Source organism: Alexandromys fortis, unplaced genomic scaffold (genome assembly GCF_014885135.2).
Source record: "Alexandromys fortis isolate MF-2015 unplaced genomic scaffold, M_Fortis_MF-2015_v1.1 scaffold_489, whole genome shotgun sequence".
Taxonomy (NCBI): domain Eukaryota; kingdom Metazoa; phylum Chordata; class Mammalia; order Rodentia; family Cricetidae; genus Alexandromys; species Alexandromys fortis.
Window position 1 is genome coordinate 1 of NW_026068357.1, and position 20,078 is coordinate 20,078.

General features: G+C 56.3%; 3 protein-coding genes across 7 annotated transcripts; 1 reads left to right on the plus strand and 2 right to left on the minus strand.

Annotated features, from left to right (window-relative positions):
• Positions 1-466: 466 nt before the first annotated feature.
• On the minus strand, positions 467-7,059 carry Stk19 (serine/threonine kinase 19). 2 transcript variants are annotated; one of them, XM_050132996.1, is made up of 7 exons: positions 6,922-7,059; positions 6,645-6,781; positions 2,867-2,962; positions 2,391-2,530; positions 1,186-1,283; positions 934-1,081; positions 467-751 (listed from the first exon to the last, which is right to left on the minus strand). In XM_050132996.1, exons 1-7 carry the CDS (start codon positions 7,019-7,021, stop codon positions 706-708), a joined length of 765 nt encoding a protein of 254 aa, XP_049988953.1. In that variant the 5' UTR covers positions 7,022-7,059; the 3' UTR covers positions 467-705. The 2 variants fall into 2 exon arrangements, with proteins under 2 accessions (XP_049988953.1, XP_049988954.1); XM_050132997.1 differs by having other exon boundaries at positions 2,867-4,386; positions 6,860-7,032.
• A 418-nt stretch (positions 7,060-7,477) lies between these two features.
• Dxo (decapping exoribonuclease) lies at positions 7,478-9,613 on the plus strand. Of its 3 annotated transcripts, XM_050132991.1 has the most exons (8): positions 7,478-7,626; positions 7,728-8,095; positions 8,243-8,478; positions 8,567-8,786; positions 8,874-9,009; positions 9,110-9,204; positions 9,285-9,371; positions 9,483-9,613. In XM_050132991.1, exons 2-8 carry the CDS (start codon positions 7,734-7,736, stop codon positions 9,586-9,588), a joined length of 1,242 nt encoding a protein of 413 aa, XP_049988948.1. In that variant the 5' UTR covers positions 7,478-7,626; positions 7,728-7,733; the 3' UTR covers positions 9,589-9,613. The 3 variants fall into 3 exon arrangements, with proteins under 3 accessions (XP_049988948.1, XP_049988951.1, XP_049988949.1); XM_050132994.1 differs by lacking the exon at positions 9,483-9,613 and having other exon boundaries at positions 9,285-9,481; XM_050132992.1 differs by lacking the exon at positions 7,478-7,626 and having other exon boundaries at positions 7,633-8,095.
• On the minus strand, positions 9,576-19,921 carry Skic2 (SKI2 subunit of superkiller complex). Of its 2 annotated transcripts, XM_050132986.1 has the most exons (28): positions 19,780-19,921; positions 19,589-19,692; positions 18,027-18,136; positions 17,813-17,930; positions 17,610-17,724; positions 17,448-17,522; positions 17,174-17,227; positions 16,912-17,093; positions 16,637-16,765; positions 16,296-16,441; positions 15,813-15,959; positions 15,631-15,715; positions 15,430-15,536; positions 14,653-14,799; positions 14,490-14,586; positions 14,157-14,369; positions 13,944-14,054; positions 12,793-13,023; positions 12,019-12,156; positions 11,751-11,888; positions 11,525-11,629; positions 11,233-11,380; positions 11,036-11,162; positions 10,664-10,874; positions 10,434-10,544; positions 10,137-10,355; positions 9,862-10,002; positions 9,576-9,776 (listed from the first exon to the last, which is right to left on the minus strand). In XM_050132986.1, exons 1-28 carry the CDS (start codon positions 19,799-19,801, stop codon positions 9,576-9,578), a joined length of 3,732 nt encoding a protein of 1,243 aa, XP_049988943.1. In that variant the 5' UTR covers positions 19,802-19,921. The 2 variants fall into 2 exon arrangements, with proteins under 2 accessions (XP_049988943.1, XP_049988942.1); XM_050132985.1 differs by having other exon boundaries at positions 13,944-14,369.
• Positions 19,922-20,078: the final 157 nt, after the last annotated feature.

The following is a 20,078-nucleotide window of genomic DNA, read 5'->3' on the forward strand; positions in this document are numbered from 1 at the left end:
CCACGTGATGGCCAAGAAACGCAACTGGCCCTAGGCCCAGTGCTGGGGAAGCAGCCCAAACATCAGGGTCTCTGAAGAAATCTTGGCCCCAAAATGAATTTTGTGCTTGTTATTCCCAGTACCAGGCACCGCCCTTAAATGTGTTCATGCACATGTGTTAGCCCATGTGTGTTTGCACAGCTCCAGCATGGCACATGGACAGGACCGCTGTAGTTCCTACAAATCAGGAATGGCTTCAGAGCCCCCTGCCTCCTACATTCAGCACACTGGACTGCAGTCTTTTGCTTGGGGCAGGCTGTAACCCAAAGCTTCCGTTCAGAAAATAGCATACACCTAGTCACACAGGGAAAATGGCCTGGGTAATCCTTGTTCTCTCTGAACTAAGATAAAATTCTCAGCCCTAATCGTGGCTTCACCCTGTCCACAGACACCAGTGCACATCACAGTAAACAGGCGACAGCAAGGACACAGGCACAAGTATTTTATTTGGCAATTTCCAGCTGACCCGGAGGGCAGTTTTCTGATCCCTCCACCTTCCTGTCCCCTTGGTAGGGCCCTAGCTCCACACCACAGAAACAGAAATGCAGTGCACAGGCGCAGTCAGGTACGACCACCGCTGCAGCAGAGCCTGGCACCAACCAGCCACCCGGGGCAGCGCTGCCAGGAACGTCACTCAGTGAGTTACAGAGTACAAGAATTGACTCCTCACGTATCCGGAAGGCGAAGGAGGGTTCCAGAACTGGTGGGGACACTGTGTAAGAGAAACACAAGACTGGAGTCCTCTGCCTCGCCCCACAGTGTGCTCCTGAGTCTCCGAAAAGAAGAAGCACACTGGGCTTCACTAGTGAATGACGCATGACTGGTGAATGACGCATGACTGGGGATACCCCACCCGAGCACTGCGCTTTTCCTGAGATGCAGGACTACACTCACCAGTCCACTAGCTGGGCCCCAATGACATCATGCACATGGTAGGCAAGGCCGAGCCGCACTGCTGAAGGGGGCCTGCGGCCCAGCAGCTCTGACAGGAGAAGTTCCCGGTATTTGGCCTTCCGCACCATGCTGAGTACAGCCTGGCGCCCTGGAGGAGAGGTGGCCCAGGAAAAGGAGGTGAGTCCAAAATGGAGACCTAAAGACCCCCCAGGTGTTCTTGAGGCACTGAGGACTTGTCTTTAGGCAGGACACCTTTCACAAAGCACTTGATGAATCTCCCAGCTCCAGGCACAGCCAGCCACCAGCTCCCAGCATCTCGGACAGTGAGGACTCCAGCGTTCACCAGGTGCCTGCAGGTGGGGAGAGGTCAGGTCAGTGCAGCCAGGGCATCCCTGTTCCCCAACTCTTGATGTGTAGACTCCAAGTGTCCAGAAACACAGACAACCCAAGGCAGGATCCCTGCATGAGTGTCCTTTAGTATATTTTTCCTCTATAACCTTGCTTGTAAGTGTACATGTATGTGTGTGTGCATGCAGGCATGTAAGTACACAAGTACACACAAGCATATAGAGGCCACAGGTTTACATTAAGTATGTCCAATCACTCTCAACTTTCTTAAAAAGACATTTCTAGTGTATGTGTATGGGTGTTTTGACAACATGTCTATCTGTACACCACATGCACGCAGGGCTTGTGGAGGCCAGAGAGGGCATTGCATCTCGAGACTGGAGTTACAGACAGCTGGGAGTCATTTTGTGGGAGCTGGGAATCGAACTCTGGATCTCTGGGAGAGCTGTCAGTGCTCTTAACCATTGAGTCACCTCTCCAGCCCCATTCCCCCTTTCATTTTTGAGACAGGGTCTTTCTCTCTGTCGCCCTGGCTCTCCGAGCACTCACCATGACAGGCTGGCATCAAACTCAGACATCCACCTGCTTCTGCCCACTGAATGCTGGGACTGACTTGTTTTTTGAGACAGGGTCTCTGTCTGAACCTGGGACTCGCTGGTATGGCTACACCTTGCTGTAGGATATCCACTTGCCTCCATCCCTTTCAGCACAGGGTACAGACACCTGCTGTGTACAGCAGGCCCGGCCCTCTGATGACTGCTGGTAAAACAGCTCCCGTAGGAGGCTTCACTGACACAGCCCTGAGATGCACCTGAGTGCGGGCGTCTCAGGGCACACATAACCTAAGAACACCCCCACTCAGCCTGATACTTCTCAGGGGAGACCAGAGACCTCACACACAGTGAGTTTAGGCACTTTCCATACCAAGACTTTGATTAGTACTTTTCCCTTTTCTCTATGGGGACCCTGTGAATGTGATCTTTAGGGACACTGCAGCCTCTACCGTCCTGTGATCTCATAGAGAGCACTGTTAGGCATGGCTCCTGCTAAGCCTCCTGTGTCTGGCAAGCCTCTCACTCTCCTGATCTATTGACCCCACAACGGCTCACGTGATTTCTGAGTCCCTGAAGCCATAAGTCTGCGTCATCTGGTCCTGTTGTAAGCTAAGGTCCCCACAGGCTGGGAGCACTGAGGCCAGGAACTTCTGCACTGCTGCAGCACACGGTCGGCCATCACAGGCCTTCAGGACCTGGAAGCAGAGTTGACGTCTGTGAGCAGGGTTCTCTATCCACCTCATCCTGACTCCTCCCTCTCTGGGGTCCTTCTACTTCTCAGACCCTTTTCCCTACTCCCCCATAGTTCCTGGTCTCTTCCCCCAATCTTACTACTTACCAGAGCTCTGGACACTGTTTATGAGTTGTGGGCTAGGGATAATGTTTCTTTTGTTGTTTCTATGCCCAACTCCCCTGCCCGCCCCCCTCTCTCACACTCTGTCTGTCTGTCTGTCTATCTCTCTCTCTCTCTCTCACACACACACACACTCACACACATTCTCCCCCCCCCCCACGTACACGTGCACACGTACTCTGGTCCTGTAGTCTTCAGTGAAGACAATTCCATGAGCATCCAAGTCAAAGCCTAGCTGGATGATCTTGATCTCTCCCCGTTCTTGAAGCTCCTTCTGTCTCCACAGAGATGAGAGTAGAAAGAAAGACATAAGAGAAGCTGAGCACTGGGGCAGGGGGTCTGGCTGCCAGTGTGTGGGGTGGGGCAGGGGCTGTGACAGGATTGGGACATCAGAGATACTCTTGTGGACTGTCAAGCAGCCCTTTCCAACTAGTGACCTCAAACAATCCATAGAAACATCCTCTAAACCACACCCTTACCAGTCACTGCATCAAACAGTGAGGGTGCAGGGCACGCCTTTAATCCCAGCACAGGGGAGACAGAGGACAGAGGCAGGCAGATCTGTGAGTTTGAGGTCAGCCTGGTCTGCAGAGTGAAGTTCCAGGCCAGCCAGAGCTACAAAGTGAGACTTTTTGTCTTAAAACATTTTTTTTTATTGCTTAAACATTAAAAAGTTCAGAAAATCGTAGGAACTGCCAGACAGATATATTAAAGTGGGAACAAAGACTCTGACAGAAAGGAAACGCTAAGGCGTGTTTGCGGATCTGAGCAAAGCTCATAAGCAAATATAACTGCGCGCAATACTTGCTGCAGAGCACCCAGTTCAGTCACCACATCTGGTGGCTCCAGAAGTCCAGTGCCCTCTTCCGGCCTTGGAGGGCGCATACATACGTGGACACACACATGCATTCATGTGGGCACACACACATACACACACATGGACATAGCCACAAACAAAGACAACAAATACTTTTAAACAAATTATTAATCTAAGGGAGATTACAATAATATGAGAGCCAAAAATACTGAACATGGAAGTGCCTTCAAGGGTTCAGAGTCTATTTAATTTGAGTCCCAGAAGAAAGCAAAGCGAGGACGCAGAGAAAATGTTTAAGAGCTGGTGACAGGACTGGTGAGCTGACTGCTGTCAGGCCTGCTGACCTGAGTTTAACCCTCCCTTCCCCATGGAGAACAGAGTCCCTTCAGCTGTCTTCCGACTTCCATATATGCACACACACACACACACACACACACACACACACAAATAAAAAGAGTCAATAGTAAATGAAAAAATCAGAGGATTACACGAATCCAGTTCTCTTAAGTTCATAGGAGAAGGAAACAGATCACCAGTGAAGAAATAGAGTATTTCAATTATAACCTCAGCAAGAGAGATCAGTGATTGAACCATTTTTTCCCAAATACACATCTGTAACACTTAGCAGAAGAAGCCATGCCTGGGGTCGCCGTGATCTTGTGTAATCCTCTGGCCGCAATGCCATGTGAGAACACAGTAGCGCGCCTGGAGCGTAGGGCACAGATCTTACTGACTCCAGACCGTCACACACGAGGTAGGAAGACACTTCCAATGGATCAATGATGAAAATATAATTTGAATCTTAGATGAAATTTGTAACTCATCAAAAACACATGTTTCAAAAGGATGCACAAACTGGAATAGGTTCATAACATGGAAACCTATGAAAATAGATTAACTATTGTTACAGACAACTTAGAACAATCTCAAAACTACCCAGCTAATTACAAGAATTGGATGAATACAGTGTTGTAGGCTTCTTCAGATCACTGAAACCGGGTAATTAACACATGGCAGAATCCTCGTTTGCCCAGCTGTGTGAGGCTCTAAGTTCCAGGCCCAGCACCACCAAATGATGACAGTAAGGAGCAGTGCCCCCAGAAGGTCACTGTGCCTGGAGAGAGAGCCACACTGTCAAGAACCAAAACCCTTATGATAAAGGCTCTGAAGAGTTGCCCAGTGCTCCCCTCTCTTCTGCCACTGAGGAACAGCAAGGACAGAATCTTGGAAACAGGGAGAGTCAAACCCCAGCAGATACTGCACCAGCTGAAGCCATCATCTTGGACCTCCACCTTCACAGCTGTAAGAAATAAATTGCCGTTTCTAACATAGACTAAATGGCCTCTGGCGTGTTCTTAGAGCAATATGAATAGACCAGACTGTAAGACTCACAGCATGACCTCACTGTCGAGGTAAAAAAGGCATGAAACCAGCTGTTCTTGATGAACACACACACATATAGTATGAGGAAAATCAAAGTAGTGGTCACCGTGGGAAAAAGACGATGGCGGGAGCTGGCCGTGTTCTCTACGCTGTCCAGGTGGGGACTGTATCAGGGGTGGGCGCTAGGCCTCAGATGGTGGTGCACACCAGTAACCCCAGCATTTAGGAGGTAGAGGTAAGAGGATCAGAGTTCAAGGTCACCTCAGTGAGTTCCAGACGAGCTGAACTACAGAAAACCCTGCCCCAAAGAACTCAAAAACAAAAGTTTAAGTGTCATGGTGGGCTCCTGTCATCCCACCACTAGAGAGGCTGGAACAGGAGGTCTCGGATGTAAGGCAGTCAGGTTATAAAACAAAACGTGTGAACGTGTTTGCATTTCTCTCGTGCAAGTCTTATAGGGTTTTTTTTTTTTTTGCAAAAAATAAAAAAAAAAATTATTTGTTATGGGGAAGAACACGAATGCTGTGGCCTGCATGAGGAGTCGGGGGACAACTGTGGGAATGGGTCTCCTTCACCACGTGGGTACCAGAAATCAAACTCTGACGTCCAGCTGGGCACACCCTTTACCCACCCAGCCACCTCACTGGCCCTAAATAACTGACAAATGTTGTGCTGGATAAAGGAGCTCCATTTGAAGCTCGGCCTCCGTATGAGTACCTACTAGCTGTTTGTCTGCGTGCCCGGAGGAAAAGTTCCCGGTGGCCCTGACTCAGAAATGTACAGCCGGACCGCCTACTTGTTATGACTGACTACTTTTTGGCTTCTGTCCCCTGTTCTACCAAGGTAGTCCTAGAACAGCTCCTTGTGGTTTTCACCTTTGTAAAAACCCTTCCCTTGCTCCCCCTTCGAGGGGCCCGAGATTGCTGTCCTGCTAGCAGTAATCAAAACATCTCTTAAATATACTTGGATTGAATCTATGGCCTTTTCTCGGGGGTCAGAAACTCCAGAGCCATGTAAGGGCAGAGCTAAGCCAGGGGAATCTGTGACGGAAGCTGAGAAGTGCCGGTCAGAAGGTGCGAAGTGCCGGTCAGAAGGTGCGGAGCTATGTGGATGCATTACCCCGCACTGCTGCCTCTTTGTGAGCGGCTTTCACGGTGTTGAGACCTCTGACTCGGTGGTCTGTGAGGAGTTCTGGTAACACAGACACTGAGACTTGCCCGCCGGATTTAACTGGGAGGTGACTGTGATCCTTACGCCTTATCTCCAGGATCTTGTGAAGCAGGCCCTTCACAAACCTTAATCGCTGTGCACCCCGTACCTCCTGTTTCTGTCTGACGAGGGGCAGCCTGGCTTTCATCACCTTCTGAACTTGGTTACCGGGATACAGCATCTGTCTAGCCTCCCTAGGGGTCTCACTCCGCCTCATGACTCTGCCTGGTGTTCAGAGGCCCAGAAGGATCTGCAGCCGACATAGCCAACGGTCGAGTACACGGATCTACCGCCTCCAGCTCAGCCGGCCGTTCAGCGCTCCCCTCCTCGATCCACTAACCCATTTCCCAAGTCCATCGCCTGGGAAATCGGGGAGTTGACACGAGACTCAGCTCTCCCACCTAGGCCTTTGCTAGGGACCCCGAAACAGCACGGAGAGGCTGTGTGAGATGACGTCTGTCTGAGGGGCTGGCGAGGGTCGGAATGACGGGGCGGGACGGGGCGGGACGGGGCGGGGGCCGCCGACGGCTTCCCGGGCACTCCTCACCAGCTGCAGGTCGGCCACCGTCCGGTCCGGCACCAGGCTGTACACCTGGCTCCTCAGCGCGATGGGCGGCAGCGCGTCCTCGAACAGCCCCCGGGGGAACAGCCGCGCCAGCTCCTCCACCGCCTCGCGCGCGGACCCTGCCGGGGAGTGCGGGGTCAGGTCGGACGCCGAGGGCCGGCCCGCCGCCCCGCCGCCGGGTCGCCACGGTTACCTACCCTGGGTCCTCCTCCGAGGGCCGGGACCCTCGGGCCCGCCGCGCCCGGGTTGCCATGGTTACCTGCGCCCGCCCTCAGAGGATCCGCTCTCCCGGGCCCCGGCGCCCGCCGCCGCTTCACTCCAAAGGCCTCAGAAGCCAGGAGCTGTCTCTTGCGACTCATAGCCCGGGACTCGCCGCTTCCGGGAAAGCGCGCCCGGAAACGCGGGGCGATGACGACAGCGTCTCGGACGCGACCGCCAGGGCCGGAGACAGCCACACTTCCGGCGCCCGCGCCGCTGCCGATTGGCTCCGGGCGGCAGCGCTCGCTCCCGTAGAGCGCGCGGGCATCCACCTTCCCTTCAGGGGGCCGGCTTCAGGTGCCGCCGCTGGCTGCGCGGTCGCCCTTCCCTGCCTGAGGGTGATAACTGCGTCATCAGACGCGGCCACGACACTTTTGCAGCCTCTCCAGAGGGCTTCTGACGGGCTGCCCCGACGGCAGAGCGTAGAGAAGGTGGAAGCCAGGGCTGGGAGCTTTGAGATAACCAGCTCTTTGCTCTAAGCCCGAACTACTTTTTGTTGTTGCTGTTTTTTTTTTTTTTTTTCCGAGACCGGGTTTCTCTCTGCAGCCTGGTTGTCCTGGAACTCGCTCTGTAGACCAGGCTGACCTCGAACTCACAGAGATCCCCCTGCCTCTGCTTCCCGGGTTCTGAATTAAAGGCGTGCGCCACCACTGCCCAGCTAAGCCTAGACTTCTTAAGCTCGCGGCGTCTGGGTGGCGGTGGACGGGTAAGAGGCGCTCGGCTCCTGAATGAGGAGGGGCAGGCGCTGCACGGCCCTGGGCTCACTCTGGCCTCATCCGCTCTAAAGTGCAAACCCTGTCCCCTCAGGAGCTCATGGAGCCCAGAGGAACCAAGAGAAAAGCGGAGAAGACAGAGGTGGCGGAGCCTTGGAACCAGCTCCCGCGTCCACTGCCCTCACTGCGCACGGAGCCTGCTCTGTACTCTGGCCCCTTCCCCTTCTACCGGCGCCCTTCCGAACTGGGCTGCTTCTCCCTGGACGCCCAGCGCCAGTACCATGGAGATGCCCGAGCCCTGCGCTACTACAGCCCGCCCCCTATCAACGGTCCAGGCCCAGGCCCCGACTTTGACCTCAGAGATGGGTATCCTGATAGATACCACCCCCGGGATGAGGAAGTCAAGGAGAGGCTGGACCATTTGCTGCGCTGGCTTCTGGAACACCGACACCAGCTGGAGGGGTGAGCGAAAGCCCTGCACGCAAGCTCATCTGCAGACCCGCTTTTAGCTCCTGAAGTGAGGAGAGCCAGACGGTCTTTAGCAGGGACTGTCGCTCACCCGAGCCAAGGCTTCGGTCAGACCACTAGCCCCAAACTCTTCCCTCTCAGGGGTCCGGGCTGGCTGGCAGGGGCCACAGTAACATGGCGAGGACACCTGACAAAATTGCTGACCACGCCGTATGAGCGGCAGGAAGGCTGGCAGCTGGCAGCCTCGCGGTTCCAAGGGACACTGTACCTAAGTGAGGTGGAGACCCCGGCTGCTCGGGCTCAGAGGCTAGCCAGACCGCCCCTCCTGCGGGAGCTCATGTACATGGGCTACAAATTTGAGCAGTACATGTGTGCAGGTGAGAGCTATCCCTGGCGTGCGGCCCCCCTCCCCTCCCCTCCCTCAGAGGTCGAGAGCCCCTTCCCCTGCTGCTTCTCTCCTTGCAGACAAACCTGGAGGCTCCCCAGACCCCTCTGGGGAGGTTAACACCAACGTGGCCTTCTGCTCTGTGCTACGCAGCCGCCTGGGAAGCCACCCTCTGCTCTTCTCCGGGGAAGTAGACTGCATGAACCCCCAGGCCCCATCCACACAGCCTCCGGCCTGCTATGTGGAGCTCAAGACCTCCAAGGAGATGCACAGCCCTGGCCAGTGGAGGAGCTTCTACAGGTTCAGGCCGGTGGCCAGGAGAGCCTGGGATGGAGAGGGAGCCCGGGGGGAGGGGGGGTCCTGCTGACCCTTTGCCTCTCCTGTCAGACACAAGCTTCTGAAGTGGTGGGCTCAGTCGTTCCTCCCAGGGGTCCCACATGTTGTCGCCGGCTTCCGGAACCCAGAAGGTTTCGTCTGTTCCTTAAAGACCTTTCCTACCATGGAGATGTTTGAAAATGTCAGGGTAAGGCAGGGCGTCACGGCTGCCACCTTAGGTCCAGTGTCCCTTGCCATCTGCCTTCCTCTCCCACCCCACTGTCCTCTGCCTCTTGTGCCTCCTCCAGAATGACCCGGATGGCTGGAGTCCCTCTGTGTGCATGAACTTCTGTGCTGCCTTCCTTAGTTTTGCCCAGAGCACAGTTGTCCAGGATGACCCCAGGTAAGGACTTGAGGTTTGTGTACCACCTCTGGATCTCGGCTCCGTCTCTGGCTTCACCCCACACCTCCATCTTCCTCCAGGCTTGTTCACCTCTTCTCCTGGGAACCTGGTGGCCCAGTCACTGTGTCTGTCCATCGGGATGCACCCTATGCCTTCCTGCCCACATGGTATGTGGAAGCCATGACTCAGGACCTCCCAGCACTCTCAAAAACTCCTTCCCCCAAGGACTGATGCCTCAGGGGACTCCGTGCAGATAATAAAAGCAGGTTTCTAAGCAGGTGTCTTGCTGCGTCTGAGTACAGCCATCCCCGCCCTATACTCCAAGCATTCTCCTTTGCTGTTTTATTACTCGCTTTTGCCCAACACGCCCTTTACTGGGTGTAGAGGCTGGCTGCGAAGACAATGTCCCGCCGCAGCAAGGTGGCTGCCGTCTCCATCTTGGCGCCCAGCACGGGCTCCCCTACCAAACGGGCTGCTCCTCGAAGCGAGCGACACATCTCAGCCAGGCGCTGGATGCAGCGGACCACTAAGCCTTCTGGGGTCCCTGAGAGCCCGGCCAACTCGGAGAAGGGCTAAGGGGAGAGCAGAGTGAAGGCTAAATGTGCCAGGCCTGGACAACCTTCCCCAGCCAGCCACCTGCCAGACCCAGGTACTTACCATACCCCGAGCCCACTCATACACAACTTCAACCAGCCCAAAATTCAGCTCTCCCACAAATTCTTCCACTGTCTGGTTCAGGCCACAGGCCACCTGAACCTCACCAATCCGCTTAGCCACAGCTTTGACACGCTCCACCCCCTGCAGATAGTAAGGAGAGGTCAAGGCCCCTGATCTGGAAGAGGCTATGCCCACCTTGGGAGACACCTACGGGGACTGGGTAGGGGGAGTGTGGTTAGGGATGCACAAGCCAAGAGGGGGGTGATGGCCCCCACCTGTTTGAGGGTGCTTGGGAGCTGATCCCCAGGGTCACCGGGGCTCTGGCAGACCAGGCCAGAGAGCAGAGCTGCAATCTCCTCTGGTCGCAGGGCGCTCAGCGCATTGTCAAACATGAGCTCTGTGAGGAGCAGCTCGTGGCTGCTCATGGCGCAGGCCACTCGGCCTGCCAGCTTCACTGTGCCCGCCTCATCCACATAGCCCAGGGTCCGGAGCACCTGCAGGAGAGGTGAGGGCTGCAGAGCCTGACTGCCCTCCAGGCTTCCCCCACCTCACGCCCCGCCCTGCTCTTTCACCTCTACGCGCTGGTGGTACTCGGGGAGCAGCAGCAGCGACTGATCAGACAGTAGGAAGCTCAGCCTCTCCATTTCCTTCTGAATCTGCCTTCGCTCCCGCAGCTTCAGGTACTAAAGAAAGCCATAGCAGAGACCATTAGCTCCTCAGCCCTCAGCGGGGGTGCACAGGGTTGAGGGAGGAGTACCCAGATCATAGGGACCAGGGAGGAAAAGCTGCCTCGGCTTGCTACCTGGGCAGGGAACCGGGGGCTGTGCACACACTGAGCCCCCCGGACCAGCTCCTCCAGCTTCCGGGCTCGGAGCCCACCTTCCACCACTGACACATCCTTGAGCTGCAGGTCGTTGACAGGGTCAAGGGTCGGGGGCCCTGATGGATGGGCCTGAGCCAGACGCAGCAGCTCCTGAACTGCAGTGGTCACAGCTGCAAGGGGAGGGTCCTTCCTGAAGGGGGAGCAGGTTTGTGATCTGGACCAAGAGGCGTCTTTGCCACAGGAGCCCCTCTTGCTGAGGACACCCCTCAGCTCCCCACTGCATGGTCCCTTTGTACGTACACACCCACTGGTGCGTGCCCCTCCCTGGAAAAGGTTCCCCAGGTCTCTGACCTGAATTTTGGTTGCTGCCTCTTGCTGAAGTCCTCAGAGATCTTCTCCCCGTTCACCCGGAGCACTTTGGTGGAGATGGCAGCCACATCTCCTGGCTGGAGCTTGGCCACGGTGTGCTCACAGGGCCCTGGAAAGCCAGTCAGGTCAGACTTTGCCATGGCCCAGGCATCCTGTTCACACCACCACAAGGAGCTCACCTTCAGGCAGGAACAGCTTGAAGCCCACAAGGTCGTCTGGGTAGGGCACATCTGGAGTGGTTGGCCCCTTGTCCCGTGGGCTCTCAGACACAGCAGGCTTATCACACAAGACCAACGTTGTGAACACTCTGCTGGTGTTTGAGGAGACCTAGAGGAGGCAGGCACAACAAATGTGGACATGGTATGCCCACCCTGGACAGGGGTCTTGGGGACCAGGCGCAGAGACAGGCATAAAACGATGATGAGTGGAAATGAACACACCTCCGTGGGGGTCAGGACCCCCTGTCCTCACCTGCAGGATCACGCCTAACGCATTGTGATGCTCCTTGTTCTTCACGACTACCACCCTTCCCGTGGAGAGAGATTTCAGCCCGTTCACAGACTCCATGATGCATCGCTGGAGAGCAAGACAGGCAGAAGGACATGGGAGATGTGAGACCAGGGCTCTGGGGCTAAATCCAGAAGCAGTGTCAGCCACTGTCCCTCCTGCCGTCTCCCCAACACCCCCGCTTCCTCACCTGGATCATGTTGCGGGTCTCTGTCAGCTCCTCCCCCCAGCTGTAATACTCAGGCAGGTCAGCCAGTTGGCCAGTCACGTCAGGTTCCTCCAAGGCCCCCAGCCTCTTGGTGAGTTCAGCCAGAGCCTCCTCATGGGCCTGAGTAGAAAGTGGGGGCTGTATCCAATCTGAAAGCCCAGCCTGCTCTCCTACCCCACCCCACTGGACCACCCACCTCTCCTGGGCGGCTCTGACCTGCTTGCTGTGCTGGCCACCCTAACCTCCTCACCTTGCTGTCTTTGCGGGATGGAAACTCTGAGAAGCTCCTCTTCATCATGTCCTCCACCCTGAGGGCGTCCACCCGCAGCAGGTTGAGGATCATAGTGTACGTGAGGCGGAACTGGGACTGAAGCTGGGACGGCTTCCCCTGGAGCCAGAGGGTGAGAAGTGGGACCTGCGTGCCCTACCCGGAGGGACGGCTTCCCCTGGAGCCAGAGAGTGAGAAGTGGGACCTGTGTGCCCTACCCGGAGGGACGGCTTCCCCTGGAGCCAGAGGGTGAGAAGTGGGACCTGCGTGCCCTACCCGGAGGGACGGCTTCCCCTGGAGCCAGAGTCAGTAAGAAGTGGGACCTGCGTGCCCTGGCCATATTCTGGCCCCAGCTCTGCAGCCAGGAGGCCTCAAACCAACCCCTTGCTCACCTCAGGGAACAAAACGAAAGACCTGGACTCCCAAAGGCCCCCACTGGGCGCCATACCCACAGTGGCAGGAGAGCAAGAGGAAGTGACGGCCCCTGGGACTTGATCGATTTTTTTTTTTTGTTTTAGGTTTTTCGAGACAGGGTTTCTCTGTGTAGCCCTGGCTGTCCTGGAACTCGCTCTGTAGACCAAGCTGGCCTCAAACTCAGAGATCTGCCTGCCTCTGCCTCCCTGTGCAGGGATTAAGGCTAGACTTGCTCACTTCTGACTGCTCCCAGGAGAATGAACTCATCAGAAGAGAGGAGAGTTGGGCTAAGGGATCTGGTGCCGCAGCTACGCCCAGCCCGGCCTCCTCTGCTCTACCCACCATCATCATGCGGTGTAGATCTGCCATCTCAGGCACTCGGCCCTTACAGAGCAGGATGACTGTGCCCGTGGGGTCCAGGCCCCTCCGGCCCGCCCGGCCTGCCATCTGTACGTACTCCCCAGGCAGCAGGTCCCGGAAGGTGGAGCCATCGTGTTTGCGCATGGAGTCAAACACCACGGTCCTTGCTGGCATGTTTACTCCCATGGCAAAGGTCTCGGTGGCAAACAGGACCTGGGGCAGAAGGGGAGAATGGGTCAACAAAAAGGTCCTGTCTATGCCCAGCTCAGGCAGAGCTCACCCCACCGTGGAGCCTCGTCTTAGGAGACCCACATTTTCCCTCACTCTGCTGAGCCGGCTACCTAGTTCTTTAGCGTCCACAGCCCACCTCCATCCCCAGGTGAATCTTTTTGTGTGAACGCTATCGCAGACTATTTGGCTTTGTGCTTGTATAATAGCTCACACAAACACAGCTATACATCTGAGTGTTGTCTACTTTCCACGTCCATCCGTGTTCTTGTCGTCTTAGCAATCACTGCTTGTGACTGAGGGGGGGACACCCCCTACATTTACCTAGCCACTGTCCCAGTGGAGGGCATTCTGTTTGTCAGCCAGTCTTTCGACCCTGGTCCCCCAGGATATGGGCTTGAGATCTGACCCTGTCATCATTAGCAGGACAGGAGAACAAAAGCAACGCGTATGTTCCCTCACAGACCAGGCCGAGTTTCTCTGTAATAAATACCCAAGAATGGCCCTTAGTGCCAAAAGGTATACTATATTAAATCTGCTTAAATAGTGCCGAGGCAGAAAACCAGCTGCGCTTGGATACCAAACACTGGCAGACTGGTGAGAGCCCACATCTCTGGCCACATACGCAGTTAGCGAACTTCCTGAGTGCAGCAGTCCTGACTGTACCGTTAGCTGTGTTTCCTGAGAGCATTCCGGTTTGCGTCTAATTAGTGACTTTTCCTACGCTCCCCGGCTGTAGAGGTCTCCCAGGACCACCTGAGCTGCCTCCTGTACATCCTCATTTAGGGTTAAGGTGAGAAACCTAGAGGTCACTAGGGTTCTGAAGCTGGAATTCAAACCCAGGGCCCAGGTTCTTAACCACTGCACTGTCCTGCCTAGGTCTTGGCCCTCTCGCCCCTGCTCACCTTGACCAGCCCTCGGCTGAACAGCATCTCCACAATCTCCTTAAGGATGGGCAGGATGCCACTGTGGTGCACACCCAGGCCCCGGCGAAGGAGCTCTGACATGTGCAGGACCTGCAGCAGGGAGGGGAGCAGGTCAGAGAAGGTGTAGGAGGCCCCCTCGGCAGGGGCAGGTCTCGGACCACCACACCCCCAACCGTATCTAGAGGGACGCACCTGGGGTAGCTGTCGGTCAGAGCCTCGGAGCCGTGCAAGGCAGCGCTGCAGGAAGAGGTGGATCTCGCTCTTCTCCAAGCTTGTAGTGAGATCCAGAGAGGTGAGGCCTGAAGCCTGCTCATCACAGCGGCCTCGGGAAAAGGTGAACACGACCACAGGCAGCTGAGCCCGGGCCCGGAGGGAAGCCAGCAGGGACAGGTACACCCCGCGGTCCTGAGGTTATGTGGAGGTGGGAGAGAGAGTCAGGGTTAAGTAGGCTTATGTAGAGCAGGATGCAGACCTCGAGTCCACCCCTCCCAGCAGGGACTGGGGCTGACTGCTGCCAGTCCTCACCTGTGCAGGCCCCCCCTGGTGCGTGGGCTGTTTGGCCCCAAAGGTCTGGGCATGCTTGCTCATCCTCTCCTTCTTGGCCTCCACTGCAGCATAGTACCTAAGCACAGAGCGAGGGCGTGAGGCCCAGCACAGGCCCGGCCATGGCACCCAGCCCTGGACTTACCCCTTGGTGTGGAAGGCCCCTCGGGAGTCCAACAGCAGGAAGAGCTCCCCCTGCGTTTTGGGGCTGTTTCCTGTGAAGAGATAGTGTTCCAGGGGGACAGGACGGGCAACCGTGCTAATCACAAAGATCTGCCGCCGCTTCAGCCTCCTGGAGGGAGAGGGCTGGTCAGAGAAGGCGTGGGAGGAACCCACAACTTCATCTCCACTTTAATTCCACTGGTTCAAGGTCAACCTCTGCCCTGTCCGAGCGTCTTAGGACCATGGAGTATGCCTGTTCAGACGGATGGCTCCCACCATTCTATCTCAGCATGCAAAAATGTTCTGGGGCCCCAACCTCAGGCTAGGGGTGGGGTTCGGCAGCCACTAAGGTGCGGCTATTTCCTGGCTCCATAGTCTGACCCCCTCCACACTGCAGTGGCCTGAGCGCCCCAACCCCAACCAAGGAACACCGTGGTCCTTTTCTGTTGGGACTAATGAGTCCTGGCCTTCAGCCGCTCTTCCCTGTCTAGAGCCTCCTAATTGAAGTTACTAGAAGCTGTGCCTAGCTTAGAGGATCAGAGGATGGGATTTTCACCTGTTGGCCATTGGCTGCAGGGTATTTAAGTCTACATGGTGTTAATAAAGGGGGGCTTTGGTATCAGTGTTAAAAGGTCTGTGTGTCGGTCTGTCTCTGCGTGAGTATTCTCAACCTCCAGCCCCTTTCCAGAAGCTCGGCAAACTGAGGTCTAGCGCATAGAGCACAGACTTTTCAGTCAAGCACCCAAGCCACACATCTCACCCAATCCAGTCAGCAAACTCCAGGGCGTTGGGGACGGTGGCGCTCAGAAGGATGATGGAGACGTGGTCAGGGAGCATGATGAGCACCTCCTCCCACACGACCCCACGCTGCACACATCAGAGGAGACAGGTCAGTCAGGGAGCAGAGACAGAAAGGTCCTCAGGGTATGTGGGACGGGGCTCTGTGATGAGACCCACGCACCTCGGCATCGTTGATATAGTGGACTTCATCAAAGATGACCCACTCCAAGTCCCGGATGACGTCTGAGCCGCTGTACAGCATGGAGCTGGGGAGAAGCAGCGCCAGGCTGACTCCTCAGCAGCTGTCTACCCTGCTTCTGCAGGGGTGCTCACCCCCAAACCCACCTGGGAGACCCCTCTCACCGAAGGATCTCTGTGGTCATGATAAGGCAGGAGGCCTCTGGGTGCAGTTGCACGTCCCCTGTGAGCAGCCCCACGTCCCCAAATGTGTTCCGGAAATCCCGAAACTTCTGGTTGCTCAGGGCTTTGATTGGAGACGTGTAAATGGTACTGGAGACAGGGCAGATAGTCAGAGGCTCTTTCTTCACAGACCCACAACTGGGGCACCCCCCTGCCCGCCGGAGCCGCCCCTCACACTGACAGCCCTCCTGCCCGCCAGAGGCGCCCCCCCCCACTGACAGCCCTCCAACCCTCCTTCACGACACCAGCCCTTCCTAAGCTAGCCCAGGTCATCATCTGGCCCCGTTTCTCTTTCTCTCCTAGACATTTTCATTTCTCTCTGAACCCCATCCCGGCCTCTCTCCTGAACCTCCTATCTAAGGGATAAGGTAGAGGGGAGGTTCGGAAAGGATGCAGGAGGAGGGCAGGCTGAGGAGCCATGTGTACCGGGTCATGTGTTTCTGGGCCAGGGCAATGGCGTAATCAGCCACCACTGTCTTCCCGGCGGATGTGTGAGCCGCAACAAAGACAGAGTTGTGCTGCTCCAGGTGCAGGATGGCCTGCTTCTGAAACACATCTGGCTCAAACGCCCACTGCGCGAGAGAAAACGGACAGGGCTGTATGACAGGGCCCCTCTACCTGCCCACAGGCATCCGGGGCAAAGAGGAGAAGGCCAGTGCAGGGCTGGGACCGTATGTGGGCGCTGGTGAAGAGGGGACAAGGCTGGGCTGAGGGGCAAGGCCAGGGTTGGGGCTACCAAGAGGTGAAGTAAGACCTGGGTGCAGTACCTGGAAGGCAGGCTGAGGAATGAGACGGTAAAAATCACCTACAGGGGAGGTGACATTCACTGGTACGGCCCACTGTTCCTGGGGTGCAGGTTTGGGAGGCTCCAGGGGGGATGCGATTGTGGATACTTCCTGGAAATGTCGGGCAGGAGTGATAAACATACAGCCAGAGCGCTCCTGACAACCACTCATCCCCAGATAGCTCACTCTTCCCCTCGAACCCGCCCCTGCTGCAGTCAGGCCCATCTCGCGTGCCTCTATCACCGGTAACCACCAACCTTCAACACGAGGTCCTCCAAGCTGCTTGCTCGGCCCAGGGGAGCGCTGCGTGGAGAGGCGGAGGCAGTGCCCCCTCCAGGGCCTCCTGCTGGCTCACCCTCGTCCTCATCACCTCCGCTCAGATCTAGGGGCTCCAGCAGGCGGCTGAGGCTAAGCAAACCTGGCACAGGAGCTTGGTGATCTGAGGAGCAACAGCAACCTGTCAGATTCGCACGCCGGCGGCGGGAGCAGGGCATCCCTACAAATCCTCCTCACACTCACCCTTGGGGGCAAAATCCACGCCTTTCTTGAAGCCAGGTGGGACAGTGAGAAGATCTGAGGACCGGACCAGAGGGACAGCATCAGCCACCACGACATCGGCCGCCCAACTGTTCCGTCACATGACAGTCACAGCGCTCTGCCGTGTGCACAGCAGCTGTGGCCACTTTTTTCAGGGGAACTAGAGAGAACAGTTTTTCCCCTTTCCCATAGTTCATGCATGTACAGGACGGCTAGCAGCAGCCTGCTGGGCCCTCCTCAGACACGGCCACTTCACCTTTCTCAAAGTCTATCTCCTCCTCAGCTTCTTCCCGAGTGCTCAGATCTGTCATGGTGGGCTCGTCCATCCCACCTGGGGAAACATGGGGTTCGGCATCAGCAGGGACCCGTTCCCTAGACACGAAGACACTCGCTTCTACCCCCACCATGTACAACTTACCAGGCCAGAAAGGGTACTGTGTTGGGTTGCCCCATAGTGACTGGGGGGCTGGCCCTGGAGGCCGGCGAAGGGACAAGGAGGTTGTGGCCGACAGGTTTGTGTTCTCCAGCAGGACCTGAGACAAGAGGTTGGAGTCCCGGTGAGACCTGGTCTGCTCCGACCTGTTCTCCCAGCTCTGTCTCTTGTGGTCTCTGACCTCTCACCTCCTTGTAGCCCAGTATCTGGCCTGTGGTTGGGTGTCTCTGGGCCTGAAGGTCGGATGGGACAGGAGCCCCCAGAGCAGCCAGAAGAGACCAGGGATCCCTCTTCCTCTGCCATTTTCTGGAGGAAAGGAAAAGAACTGGGGAGTCAGCTTCCTTGCCATCCCTGCTCCCTTTGGGTGGTCCACCCCCTAGCTGGGCCCTGCAGACTCCTCACCGAGCTGAGTGTTCCACACCATGCAGAGGAAGCCAGGCGGGAGACGAGAGGAACAGCTGCTCCGCTTCCTGCTGTAGGTCAGGGGCACAGGGAGGGAGGCCGTGGGGTAGCTGGGACAAGGGCGAGGTGAGAACCATTAGGAACAGATAAAGTGCAGGCAGAAGAGGCGACGGGGATTTGTGTTTAGATCCCATGGTGGATGTCTCCAGCAGAAGCCGAGGCAATCGGATGAGCAAAGCCCGAAGGCTAAGCAAAACCCCCCTGCAGCTGAGGTACCTGGGACGCTGACTAAAGCAAACTATGCATTCCGGACGCATGGAGGTCAGGCACAGCCATATGCGTTCCTATCTTAAGACAGGGTTTCGTGTACCCCAGGTTTGCATCAGACTTGATATATCACATACATCATGTATTTTCATATATATATATATATATACATATAAACATGACCTAGAACTAGGGGGTGACAAGCATGCAATGCCACACTTGAGTGTCACCCAGGTCTTTGTGTACGCCAGGCAAACACTATACCAACTTGGCTACCCACTCAGCTGGGAATCTGCTTTCAGAATGACTCTGTAGTAGTAATAGCATGTGACTATATACAGGGACTTGTGTAACGTGTGGGTATGGGCACACACGCTACAGAACGTGGCAGACAGAGGACGACTCTGGGGCTGGCTCTCTCCCTCCTTTACACGCATCTCATCAGGCACGCATGGTGAGCACGTTATCGACCGAGCCGGTGGTTCCCAACACTGCAGTACTACTGCTGCTACTTCCTAAGTGGGGTTCTGTTACCGTTATGAATTGTTTGTTCTGGGTTTTCTCAAGACAAGGTTTCTCTGTAGCTTTGGAGCCTAGCTCTTATAGACCAGACTGGCCTCCAACTCACAGAGATCCACCTGCCTCTGCTTCTCGAGTGGAGTGCTGGGTGTGCGCCGTCACTGCCCAGCCTTGTTACGAATTGTAAATATTTGAGATTCAGGATATGATATGCAACCCCTGTTAAAGGGTCATTTGCCCACCCAAGGGGTTGAGAACCTCTGGGCTAAGCCATTCCCTAGGTCTTCTTTTTCTTCTTCTTCTTTTTTTTTTTTTTTTTGGAGATGAAGTCTCACTATGAGGCCCTGGCTGGCCTGGAACTTGATAGGTAGACCAAACTGGCCTCCAACAAGGTTTCTCTGTAGCTTTGGAGCCTGTCCTCAAACTAGCTCTTATAGACCAGGCTGGCCTCAAACTCAAGAGATCCGCCTGCCTCCGCCTCCCAAGTGCTGGAATTAAAGGTGTGAGCCACACCCGGCTTCAGATTCAGAAGCTGAAAAGCGAGGTCTCAGCCAAGTGCCTGGAGGCATGCAGAAAGAACAAACTTCCAAGGAGGAAAGTCACGCGTGAAAGCGCAGTTCTGAGAGCTAGTGTCCCACTGGAGCTCCTGGAGGCTGGGGTCTGTCCAGCATCGGCTAGGAGCCCAGCTGACAGTGTCCAGTCACAGGAAAGTGAGGTCCTGGAGAGGGGTCACTTTTAGCCTCCCGGGTCAAAGATGAGACTCAAAACTCACTCACAGTGCTCTGTGGAGCCCCAGGCACGTTCAGCAGCTCCCAGTGCCCAGTGCAGCCCACTTCCAGAGCTCCAAGAGGCAGGTTCAAGGGATCGGGGGGAGGGAGCACTACGGGGGAAAGGTCACAGGTTAGAGGTCAAAAGTCAATCCCAGCTGCTGCTCCCCTCCCCTCCCCTCCCATACCCTCCCCCTCACCGAGTCTCTCTGTGTCCAGCATCCTGAAGCCTCGACAGCTGCCTCGCAGCCCGGAAACGCAGAGGAACCACGGAGTTGGCCCCGCCCCGAGATGGGCGGAAATTGAGGGATTTTTTCCCCGACACGCCCCCTCCCTCCACCACTCCCCGCCGGGAGCGTAGGCGAGCTCGACGCCGAAGCCCAGCACGGAGCAGGGCAAGGCCGGGCGGAAGTCGCTGCGGCTCGCCGCCTTGGTTACCGCGTGTCCTGCCCCTTTACGTCATCGCCGCGAGCCCGCGCGCAGCAGCCCGCGCGGCGGC